At 43.4% G+C, this 12,919-nt stretch overlaps 1 protein-coding gene across 3 annotated transcripts in view; it reads right to left on the bottom strand.

Moving 5' to 3' along the window:
• The window catches only part of LOC104607694 (Sodium Bile acid symporter family), a 48,069-nt gene that overhangs the window by 15,043 nt on the left and 20,107 nt on the right, over positions 1-12,919 (bottom strand). For 2 of the 3 annotated variants that reach the window (XM_088898342.1, XM_010273386.3), the window contains exons 8-9: positions 1,627-1,740; positions 715-736 (exon numbers count right to left, since the gene is read on the bottom strand). In XM_088898342.1, coding sequence (XP_088754468.1) covers positions 715-736; positions 1,627-1,740 — 136 coding nt within the window. The remainder of the gene's footprint in view (positions 1-714; positions 737-1,626; positions 1,741-12,919) is intronic. The other variant, XM_088898341.1, reaches the window with a different exon arrangement.

The raw sequence follows: 12,919 nt of genomic DNA, 5'->3' as shown, positions 1-12,919 counted from the left end.
GAAAAGAAGCCTGCCATTGCTTAGCTCCACCTATCACTTAATGAATTTCTTTCTTCCACCCTGGTTCTGAGATTCCAATAAGTTTTACAACTGTGTCATCCATACTTGCCATGGAATCATCTTAATTCATCGAAACATAACAAGCCAGGTTAGGTGAGGTACACATGGATTTTGGCAAGGCCATAAAATGAGCCTAAACTGTGAACCTAAGCTAAGCACACCTTAAAACATTAATTTTAATAGGCATTCTCACTCCCTTTACTTCCATTGCCACTATGCCATGAAATCTTGTTACATCTTTAATGGGTACAACATGATTGGGCATTTGGGCCTAAAATTCCCCTCCAGAGATGCCACAATACTCAAAACATAGCACTCCCTGAATTTGATTAGGGTTGCATTTCCGTTTCAGGTGCCTGATTTGGAGAAAATCGGGTGCCCAGGCCCAGGCCCCATTTCCGTTTCAGGTGCCCAGGCCCCATTTAAGACTAAACATATGAAAAATCCAGGCCCACCCATGTTGCACCCCTAGATTTAATACAGGTGCCCACCTATGTTCCAAATATGAATATAGAGCCACTAAAACATGTTGTGGTAGTCAATAGATACATACAAGATAAGATAGCTTGACATGTTTCTTTTAGGGTTAATCCTATACAGAAACAAGAATCAGGAAGTTGTCAAAAGGAAAATGGGTACTGGAACAACACTTACCACTGAAGAAATCTCGGAATACCTGCATTTTGAAAACAAGTATCAGTATCACAACCTAAGAATCATTAAAGAAAAGAAATAAAAAGATAAAAATAAAAATTCGCCAAACACTTGTGCAATATCAGAAAGTAAAATATAATCTTTTTTCTTTTCTCTTTTTTTCTTTGAGAGAGAGAGGGATATGGTATTGCACTCATTGACTTAATCATGGTACAAGTATAACCCTGTACAGTGAGTTACTACACAAAAGATCAGGCAAGCTATACTAGCCTGCACTGCACCATAAAAACAAAGATGCAGGCTCAAAAAAAAACAATTATAGGGTGTATTACAAAATAAGCCCTATTGTTGCATTTGGCGCTTTTTCCCTTTAGGCTTTTTTTAAACTATATCTTGCTTCTAACCCATTAAATATGACTTCACTTCACCCTTAAAAAAAGCTCAAAAAAACAATTATGGGAATCTTTAAACTATATCTTGCTTCTTGCATATTTCACAATGTTTCCACTATGTCTATAATTTTTACAATATTTCCATATGAGATTTTCGACATTTCTGACACGTTGCCATTATTTCAATGACTGGTATATCTGCTAATACCAACATTTTAAACCTTGTATATATGTTTTACCTCTAAATTTCAGGATTTAAAGATTTAAATTAAAATTTTCCATTTTGGTCAGTAATACTAACTGTTAAACTTTTATTAGAGGGATACAAAAAAAAAATAGCATTGGGGTGAAGTCTATATTAATAACTAGCTTAACCTGGGAAATAAAAGAAAAAAGGGGAAAATGAAAAGGAATTTTTTTCTAAAAACTGAAAGTCAAACCATAGCATTTTCCCTTTCATTTCAGCAAAGTTTAAACAACATTAATACATAAAGTTGTACAACAGAAAAGAAAACAATACCTTCCCCAATATCAGAGGAATCAGAAGGGTAGTAATGAGACTTCTAAGCAACTGTTCAGTTGGTATGCGTACACCCACCCCATCCGCTATGAACTTTGAGATTGAAAAAGGAACCTAAAATGTGAACCCAACTTTAATACATACTTTTAATGATTCAGGAAAATGAGTTATCTCAGTGAAAGCATAAAAAAGACTACTACAAGATGACAATGCAAATACTCAAACAAAAATGAGAAAATAGTTAGGAGAATACCATAAAGGATAAGGATTAGGAGTTTTACACACTAATCTAATTTGTAATTTCATTGTTATTGAGGTGGCATCTGATGAAACAGAAGTCCAACATCTGAAAAGCAAAAAAGCTCTAGATTTTCCCAAAACATTTGATTTCTATACACCCCTTGTTTAGCTAAACTAGCGAGCCAACTGTTTGCAAATCTTGGAGCCCATTGAATTTTTACCTGCATATTTCTTCTCAGCCACCTCAGTTTCTTCAATTCGTTTCCATACTTCCAAAAAGCCTTTTCTTCCTTCTTCAACCAACTAGTTATCACCTTAGAGTCTTCTTCTATGACAAGTTTCTCAATGTTCAATTCGCTAGCTTGCTGAACCCCTTGTAGAGCCATCAACAATTCAGCCCTTGTAGAATCTCCTTCACTAATTGACTCTGAATATATTGCTCTCGCAATTCCTTCTTCATCCCTTATAACTCCTCCCACCCCCGAAGGTCCCAGATTCCCCATACTACTTCCATCAAAATTCAGCTTCCAAAATCCATTCTCCGAGGGTTCCCATACTCTAATAGCCATAACATTTTTTGTTGAAGCCAACTCTCCTCACTTTCTTGTGATATTATCAACTGAGAAAGGATTAAAAATCCCCAAAGATTTTATCCAAACACTGATCTAATCATTATACATTCCATTATAGCCTCCTTGGTTCCTTTTTTTCTTTGAATATTCTTGCAGTCCTTTTTTCCCAAACCATCCATAATATAGCAGTCCTTGTACACCTCCAAATCCCAGATTTCCTTTCTGAAAGCCAATACCAATTAGACCTAGAAAAAGCAAAAACAAGGGTAGAAACTTAGACATCAACTCATTCTTGAAAGAAGGACTAAACAAAGAAGGGAATTGGCCTTTAAGAGTGGACTCCCCTACCCAAATATTTTCCAAATTAGGGCATTGTTACCCGAGCATGCATTGTACCTGATAAAAGGAAGAATACTGTGAATTGCCTCCCAAGGAGATCCAAGAATAGTCCTTGTGGATAATCCAGCGTCCCATCCATTATCCTCCAATTCATGAAAGCTAGCCACCACATTATGCCAAAGTTTTTTCGTCTCTTTTGGTAACCTCCACAGCCATTTTACTAGTAATATTAATGCCACATTCTTCTTGTCTACCTTTCCAATTCCCAATCCCCCATTTTCTTTAGCTCTAATCACAGTTTCCCATCTTACTAACTGGTCCTTCTTTCCTTCCCCCAGTTCCCATAAAAAAATCTCTCATAATTTTCTCCACTTCCTAATGTCAATACTCTTGGCCGAATAGAGAAAAGAACAAGAATAATCTTAGAGGTGTCAAGAATAATGACCCCCACCTCAAAGAGTCTCTTATATATTAAAAGATATGTACAATTACAAGAATGCCCATACAGGGCTGAAAGAGAAAAGAAGAATAAGATGTAAAAGTAATATACAACAGGAACTATACTAATAAGGTACATCAAGTTATAGCCTCCACACCCCCCCTCAAATTGATGCCTCGACATAACCATCAGTTTGCCTATAAGAAAGAGATGTTGAACTCTAGTCATAGCTTTGGTGAAAATATCAGCAATCTGCATGTCTGAGGCTACATGAGGAAGCAATATAGACCCAGTAGTGAAGAGATCTCGGATAAAGTGGCAGTCCACCTCGATGTGCTTGGTCCTCTCATGGAAGACAAGGTTAGATGCAATCTTGATAGCACTCGTATTGTCTACATAGAGAGGAATAGAAATAGGAACCTGAATGCCAAGATCCATAAAGAGAGATTGTAACCAAACAATCTCACTGCAAACCGAAGACATGGCCCTATACTCTGCTTCAGTGGAAAACTTGGAGACTGTTTGTTGTTTCTTACACTTCCAAGAGATGAGTGAATCACCCATAAAAACACACCACCCAGACATGGACCTACGAGTGTCTGGACAACCAGCCCAATCCGCATCAGCATATGCTCTCAACTGAATAGGAGAGGAGGAGAAGAACAGTCCCTAGGAAGTTGTGCTTCTAACATATCGAATGATGCGATGAACAGCAGTCATATGAGGCTGACAAGGAGCAGAAACAAATTGACCAACAACCTGGACAGCATGAGAAATATCAGGCCAAGTCATAGTGAAATAAATGAGGGACCCCACAAGCTGGCGATATAAGGCAGCATCAGGAAGTAAAGGACCTTCAGATTTAGATAGCTTAAGATTTAGCTCCATAGGTGTATCAACATGCTTTTCATCATTAAGACCAGCAAGTTTAACAAGGTCAGAGGCATACTTCTGCTGACAAACAAAATACCCTCGATCACTGCAATGTACTTCTAGTCCCTAGAAATATGTTAGAGGCCCCAAGTCCTTCATGTGAAAGGAATTATGAAGTAATAGTTTCAATTCACGAATGCCTTTAGCATCATTCCCAATCAACAACATGTCATCAGCATATAGTAGGAGAATGGTAATACCCTGAGGTCGTCTCATAACAAATAAAGAGTGATTAGAAGAACTTGCAGACATCTTCACCAAGGGTCTTCATCATGTGCGGCATAATGATTTGTGTGACAAGTTGGGCATGACTGACATCTTTGCTCCAACTTAAGGGGGAGTGTTGAAATAGTTTATTTTATTTCTTGTCTTTTAGTCTTGTCTTGGTAGGGTCTGTTTGGTTGATTAATGTCTTTTTTTATTTTTCTGATTATTGTACTTCACTTACACAGGGACACAAGGGTCTTTTCCCCTTTTATTTAGTCGCCCTATATATACTAATAGAAGCTGGCACCGCCATCACTGTTCCATTCCCAATCTCTTCTCTTCTCTCTTCTTCTTCTCTTCTCTTCTCTTCCTCTTATTTCTGGCAGGCCACACTGTCAAGACAATCCAAGCCAGTGTTTTAAAAGCGCAAGGGCCTATTTGCGCCTGAGGCGCAAGGTGCAAGGCGAGGTGCGCACCTTTTTAAGGTGCAAAATTACAAAAAACAAAACTAAAAAATCAAAAAAAAAAGTCAAAATTCCAAAAAAAATGCCAAAAAAATTTAAAAAAATGCAAAAAATATTAAACATAATGTTAATAAAAATATAAACTTAAATTTTAAAATAAATGATTTAAAAAACCTATTATCTAAAATTAAAATACATAAACATAACATGTAAAGTGTATTCAAATGAAAATTTAAAAATAAGAGAAAACATATACAGCATTTTCAAGCATGTAAAACCCACAAGTCCATGTTAGGGTCTGAAATTCTTATTTCTCACATAAAAAATAATGACTTTACAACTTTCATTGCCTTTTAAGATGTTTTATTGCAATGAATGAATGAACAACACAGCCGTTAGACTCAAAAAGCAGCAAAAAGCGCAAATTTTTATAAAGGCGCACGCCTGGGCTGAGGTGCAAGGCGCATCAAGCGCGCCTTTTGAAAGAGGTGCACCTAAGACCTGGGCGAGGCGCATACCCCAAAATGTGCCTCGCATGTGCGCCTCAGGCACGCCTTTTGAATCACTAGTCCAAGCACAAGGATATCAGAGACAACCAAATTCAGCAATCAAGAAGATGACAGTCCAAAAAAAAAGGCAAGTTTTAAGACCATCGAGTCTAAGGCCTTTCAAATATGAATCTGAAGTCTGAATCAAATAAAAGGGAGGCAAGAAAACCCTAGGACAACACCAGATCTAGGGTTATAAGTTGATTGAGTCAGCCGATTGAGAGAAATCTGTGATTTACCAACACATCAGACTTCTTCTTCACGAGAAGGGAGGTATCTTATGCTGATTGAGGCAGTCCTTAAAAAACTCCAAACCAGAAACTGAGTATAGGGTTAAGGAGAGCTTGAGAGAACCCTTCGATCTAGAGAGAAAAACTTAAATCGCAGGCTGATGTTGAAGGCCTGAAGTTCAAAAAAGTTGCAGTCCAAAAATGGAAACTGTAAGTGCTGCCGCCCTAAGAAGAAGATCAGAACTCCTTCGAAAACTTCACCAAATCAGATGTTGTTTGTAGGTGGAATAGATCAGGTCTAGGTGACACCAGATCTAAAGTTCAAAAATATCTAAATTTTGAAGTAAAAAACTCACCAGATCTGGAGTGTGCGAGCTGGGTCCATAGCCGAAGTCGAGATTGCGACCGTTTCCTCTGTGGGCGAAGCTCGTTCCTCGCCTTGCTCCGCAGGCCGCTCTAGTTCGAGGTCGTCGGCCGCCTTGGTTTTTCCCTTCAGGGCGGCAACATAACACTTGCGGGACTCGAGCTGGTCGCCCCGCGCTACCCCCACACCGAAGTCCGTAGGGAACTTCATGGCCAAATAGTAGGTGGAGACCACCGCCCGTAGGATATGCGTGATCGGCCGCCCTATTATGGCATTGTATGGGGAGGGGGTCGCGACCACCAGGAAATCATGGTTGAGTCTGACCACACAAGGCCGTGTGCCGACTTCCACAGGTACTGTTATTTTTCCGAGGGGCCTGACTTCCTCTCCGCTGAAACCCACCAGGGGAGTGTTCGCGGGCTTCAGCTCGCTCCTCTGTAACTGTAGCTGGTCAAATGCTGATTTAAAGAGGATGTCCGCTGAGCTGCCCGAATCTACGAGTACGCGTCTGACCTCGAAGTCACTGATCCTTAGTTTAATGACAAGCGCGTCATCGTGGGGGTAGTGGACCCCTCGCGCGTCGTCCTCCGTGAAGAAGATTGGTTCTTCGGTCTTTGGTCTCTTTGGGGGGTTTCGTTCCTCGAGGGCCGCTTCGCGAACTGAAGTCCGGGCTGCTGCCGAGGTACACCCTGCTACCACCGAACCTCCCACGATTACATGGATGGTTCCCCGAACTAGCCTCTCTTCCGGAGGCTGTCGCTGCAACAGTTCGGCAGGTCTACTGCTAGATTCGGGGGCATCCTTTTCGTGCTCCCCTTGCCGACCTACCTTATTGTTATTATTGTTGTGCTGTACAAAGTTTCTCAAGTATCTGCGACGGATGAGCCCCTCTATCTCGTCCCGGAGATTATTACACTGCTCGGTACTATGACCATGGTCTCTATGGAAACTACAATACAAATTCTTATTTCTCTCGTTCGGATTTCCCTTTAGGCGAGGTAGCCACTTCACGTATGGGGCGTCCTTGATCGTCATTAAGATCTCGGTCCGCCTTGTGTTTAACGGCGTGTAATCAGTCCGAACTGCTAGGGGAGCTCGGAACGACTGGTTCGGCTTCGGCTCCCGGGCCGGGTTTTTCCGGTCGACTGGGTTGGAAGGCTCGCCTTCCCTCTTTCTGTTCTCGTTCCCGCCTTCGGTTCGTTGGTTGATTTCTTCCTCTGTCCTCATGAACTTGTCCGCGAGCTTGAGGAATTCGGCCACGGTTGCGGGCTGATTAGCTACCATGTGCCATTTGAATTCTTTGTGCGTTACCCCTCTTTTGGCCGCCGCGAGCTGCACCACGGGGTCCAACCGCGGTATCTGCAAGCATGCTTCATTGAATCGCTTGATGTAGCCCCGGATGGATTCTCCTTCCCTTTGGACTACTCCGAAGATGCTTTCCTCTGTTCTGGGGCACCGTTTGCTGGTGACAAAGTGTGCGGTGAAGACCTGCACGAACTGAGCCCAGCACTTTATCGACCCGGGGGCCAAGTTCCTGTACCAAGTGCGGGCTACCCACCTGAAGGTGGTGGTGAAGGCCACGCACATGCACGATTCGCTGGCCCTGGCGAGGTGCATTTGGGACTGGAAAGCGTCAACGTGGTCATTGGGGTCGAAGGACCCGTCATACTTGTCCAGAGGCGGAAGCTTGAAATCTCTGGGCAAGGGGACCGCCAGGAGTTCTGATGCGAGGGGGGAAGGAACTGAGAGAATCGGGGCAGCTCCTACCTCGTCCGAGCTCGTCTCTTCTTTGCCTCTGAGCTCTGACAGGACATGGGTGGCGGTTCGGCGACTTCGCCGGCGCCTTCGTTGTTGAGTGGGCCTTGTACTGGTGCTGCTGGCCTCCGTGTTGCCGAGCTCGATGGGCCCGGAATGCTGGTAGTCTGCTGCTGCCAGGGCGCCGAATCGGTTTTCCGTGAGTGGGAACTCGGGCTTGGAGCGCCGAGGTGCTGATCTCGCGGGCGAGGTTCCCGACCCGCCTGCGAGCTGCGAGGCAGGGATGATTTTTTTCTCTTTGGCCTGGGGACGAGGCCTGGCTGTTAGGGGGTTCTAGGGCCGGGAGGCCTTTCCTTGGTGGGGGCGTCCATCCTGCGGGGAGGCCTTAACCGGTCTCGGAGCAGGGTGTCGAGGTGGCAATAGGGGCTGATTCAGCGGCAGTTGGGGGAACTGCTGTTGATAGTGATACTGGGAGATGTGCAGTACTTGGTGCTGGTGAAGCTGGTGTTGCTGGAACTGTTGCATTTGGGCTTGCATTGCCCGCATGCACTGCATCAGGTCGTCCAACCGGTTTTGGCTGGCTGCCAGGGGGACGGCAGTCGGTTCAGTAAAGGTTGTCTCAATAGGGGAAGGAAAGGGGATGCTTGTGGCAGGAAGGTTTACGAGCGCCACTGCTTGTGGCGCATTCAAGCTGGGGATTCCATCCACCGAAAGGGGGATGGTGAACTGTCCAACGCACACCACGGGAACTTGAAGTTGTTCCCCGGTGGTGTTTGTCTCCGTGCCACGTCCGGCGTTGCTGGAAGAGGCCATGAGTGTTGGATTTTTTGAAGAAGAAAAGGGGGTTATGAGAGTTTGGAGGGAGGCTTTTTGAAGCGTCCACAGACGGCACCAATTGATGATGCGCAATCCGGCCGGTCTTAGCTGTCAACGACCTTGCCTCTGAACTGAGTAGCAGGGAACCTGAAACAGAGGAGATGAGGAAGCTCCGGGGAGAACCCGGTGTAAAGGCTCCGAAGCTTAAGTTAGAATCCTTCAAAGGCAAGATAAAACCAGATAGCGCAAAGTTTGCATACCTCCTCTTTGGGGGAGTGGAGAGCCTTTTATAACCACCTCGCGCACTCACTCCTAGGCTCCTGTCAGGTCGAGAATGAGTATTTCCGTGCCTCTGCCAGTTCGGGTGTCATCGCCTCTGCTGGGGCAGAACCGTCACTGCTCTTTTTGTCGGAGCCGTCTCTGTAACTAGAGGTAGCGGTGACAGGTGACGGTGGCAGGTGGCCGTCAAGCGTCAGATCCCAAGTCAGTCAGGTGCGCCGCCCCTGGATACGGACTCCTTTGGTGTCAGGTACGGTGTGGTTCGTCCAGTTCAATGCTCTGGAAGCGAAGTGCCTGGAACGGTGCGTGAGGCGAAGTCTTGAGTTCGGATAAGGGGGGGTCCCGAACTGTCATAAGACGGGCCAGTTCGGGTCTCTGCTTTGTGTGACTCAGGGCCAAAGGGAGAGTTCCGGCTCCTCGTAGGGAGTTCGAGCACTAAGTAGGGAGTTCGGGCATCCTGCAGGGAGTCCGGGCTCCTCATAGGGAGTTCGAGCTCTAAGTAGGGAGTTCGGTCACTTTGTAGGGAGTTCGAACTCTAAGTAAGGAGTTCGGGCATCTTGTAGGGAGTTCGGACCGTCGGTCTCTTCCCTTTGGTGTTTGTACCCTCGGTACATTGTTTTAAGTGCCGAGCTACTTGTTTTTTGCCACGTGGCATGATTTGCGAGGTCGGGCCAAATCTTCCTTCATCAGGATTGGATTCGGATTTTTCTGCATCCGATCTGTTTACAGCCCTAAGACCAAGTATGAATGATATCAGTCTTGTATAAAGTAGAAACTGCCACTTCCTTCCAATTTCCGAGAATGTCATCAGTTGGAACATTGGAAAAGAGTTCTATGGATTTGAGCCAGTGGGCCACCCTAATCATAATTGTTTCAATTAATCCTTCTTTGCTTCTTTCCTTTACCTTATGCAATTTGTCAATCAAGTCTCCCTTTTCAGTGGAAATCTTGTTACAAACCACACCCAATTATGTTATGTCCCCTAGTATCTATCTCAACCACCCCTAACTAACATTTGATTTGAATTAGAAGAGGCACCACATAAGCAATTAAAAAGTTTTCCCTTTCTTATATCTGTATTTGTAGTAATACCCTTATTTAAAATTCCCCCTCTCCAATTCCAATGTCCCTATGCTAAGTCTAAGAACCACCACAAAATCCCCACCTACTATACCATCATGTGATTCAGACTAAACTTTTAACTCAAGTTTCTTACTTTACCCTCTTTTTTTTTTTTGAAGGATAAAAGGAAATTCATTAAATTGAAAAAAGCAGTACATCTCAAAATGATGGTTGTCTAGTTGACAAACCAACTACAAATCAAAAATTACACTGTAAAAGAATCAAAATTACAAGGATTCAATTCCAAAGTGCTCCAGAAATTCTCTAACAGATCAGACTTATTCACTTGGCCAAAATTTGGAAGACTGAGGGCCCAAGCTGTTATCATGTTGCCCACTCCTGCTATTAGATATTCAAAGTTCTTTGTCTTGTCTTCAAATACCCTTCTATTTCTCTCTTTCCAGATGGACCAGCAAACTGCGAATGGAATACAGCTCCACAGGATTTTGTCTTTGTTACTTCCTCTGATTTTCGGCCACTTGGAAAATAGCTCTGCTGGGGCCAAAGGATGAAATACAATCTCTCCAAACAGATAGGAGAAAAACTTCCACATGAAGTTTGCCACGTTACAAAGAGAAGAATAAAAGGATTGTTTCTTCCTCCTAGCTACACATATAACAGCAGTTTGTTAGTTGCAAGCCTCTAGATTTCAAGTGATCACAAGTTGGAATACTGTCATGTGCCACCAGCCAAGCAAAAGCTTCTACCCTTGGGGGTAATGGGTTACCCCACACTCCTTTTAGGGTCTGATAACTGGATGGTCATTGGTTCTAGAACCACTTCCCCCACATAGTCTGCCCAATCTCCTGAGAATAAGAATTTGTCCAGCCTTCTGAGGATGGCTGGAATTTGGCCATTCGACCAGGTAAACTTCCCTCCAACCAGCGGTGGATCTATCAACTCATTATTAGTTATGAATTCTTCAAACCTCCTCATGCCTACAAAAGTTCTTCTATCCCTTCCTCCCTTCATTTCATTTCTTCTTTTTACTACATTGAAATCCCCACCCATACACCAAGGCCCATCCCACTTCTGCCTCAGCCCTCTGAGTCAAGGTTTTAAAAACTGACCCAGAAGCGGAACTACTTTGACCACCGGTTTCTGGATTAGATGATTCTAGGCAATAAATCCGATTGAAATATGAGGAAGTAGAGAAGAAAAGGGAAGAAGAGACAAGAGAAGAAGAAAGAAAGGAAGAAAAGGTTTGGAGCAATGGAACCATACTGGCGGCGCCAGCTTCTATTATATTATAAAGGGCAGCAGAAATAAGAAAAAAAAAAAACTCTTGTACCCCTGCTGTAAGTGAGTACAATAACAGCAAATAAAAAAAAGGCTTTAACAAGCCAAACAGACCCTAACACAAATAACTAAATTATTTCAACACTCCCCCTCAAGTTGGAGCATAGATGTCAATCATGCCCAACTTGTCACACAAATCATTGTGCCACACATGATGAAGACCTTTGGTGAAGACATCTGCAAGTTGTTCTTCTGAGCTGACATATGGAGTACACACTTCTCTATTTACAAGTTTCTCTCTAATAAAATGCTTGTCCACTTCTATGTGATTCGTCCTATCATGCAGGACTGGATTAGCAGCAATATTGATGGCAGCTTTATTGTCACAGTAGAGTGACATAGGGTTGTTCACTACACCTAACAGATTTCTTATCCACATGATTTCAGCAACTTCATGAGACATCGCTCTATATTCTGCTTCAACACTAGATCTTGCCACCACACTTTGTTTTTTACTTCTCCATGTGACCAAGTCTCCTCCTACAAAGGCACAATACCCACTGGTAGACTTTCGGTCATCAACTGCTCCTGCCCAATCAGCATCAATATATACTTCCACCTTTAAGTGTCCATGTTTCTGGAACAGCAAACCAGCTCCGGGAATCTTCTTGAGGTATCGAAGGATCCTCTCTGCAGCTTCAAAGTGAGTTGTCCTAGGATTGTGCATGAACTGACTAAGGACACTCACTGCATAAGCAATATCAGACCTGGTCATAGACAAATACAAGAGTCTCCCTACGAGTCTATGGAACTTCTTCACATCTTTCAAAAACTCTCCCTGACTGTCTCCCAAGTAATGATTAGATTCAATTGGTAAGTCAATTGGTTTTACCCCCAACTTGCCTGTATCTTCTAGTAGATTTAGTACACATTTCCGTTGGGAAATAAAGATGCCCTTGTGAGAGAGAGCAACTTCAATTCCAAGGAAATAACGTAAGGGGCCTAGATCTTTCACCTCAAATTGAGTGGCTAAGAAATTTTTGTCTCCGTATTTCAGCCTCCCAATCTCCTGTGATCACTATGTCATCATACACAATTAGAGCTACAATTTTCCCTTCACCTTTTTTCACAAATAGAGTGTGATCTGATTGGCATTGTTTGAACCCCATCTATTGAACTGCTAAGTGGAACTTACTAAACCAAGCCCGAGGTGATTGTTTCAACCCATATAAAGATTTTTTTAAACTGCACACTTTTTGTTCACTGCCTTTGGCACAAAAACCTGGAGGTTGGGTCATGTACACTTCCTCTTCCAAGTCACCATTCAAGAAAGCATTTTTTATGTCCAATTGGTGAAGTTCCCAATCAAGATTTGCTGCCAATGAAAGAAGAATCCTGATAGAGTTCATCTTGGCTACTGGAGCAAAAGTCTCTGCATAGTCCACTCCATATACCTGTGTAAAACCTCTTGCTACCAGTCTAGCCTTGTACCTTTCAACAGTTCCATCAGCCTTGTGTTTCACTGTGAACACCCACTTGCAACCCACTGGTTCCTTCCCTTCAGGAAGATCCACCAACTCCCAAGTGTCATTTTTTTGTAATGCATCAATTTCTTCCGACATTGCATCTGTCCATTCAGGTTTAGATAAAACTTCTGCCACATTCTTAGGAACGGGGACATTGTCCACAGAAGAGAGGAATGCACAGAAAGAAGGTGAAATGTGATCATAGAACACAAAATTAGAG

Source organism: Nelumbo nucifera, chromosome 2 (genome assembly GCF_055504915.1).
Source record: "Nelumbo nucifera cultivar China Antique chromosome 2, China Antique-T2T, whole genome shotgun sequence".
In the NCBI taxonomy this organism is placed as follows: Eukaryota; Viridiplantae; Streptophyta; class Magnoliopsida; order Proteales; family Nelumbonaceae; genus Nelumbo; species Nelumbo nucifera.
The sequence above is the reverse complement of the archived record's forward strand: the minus strand, read 5'-3'. Positions and strand labels throughout refer to the sequence as shown.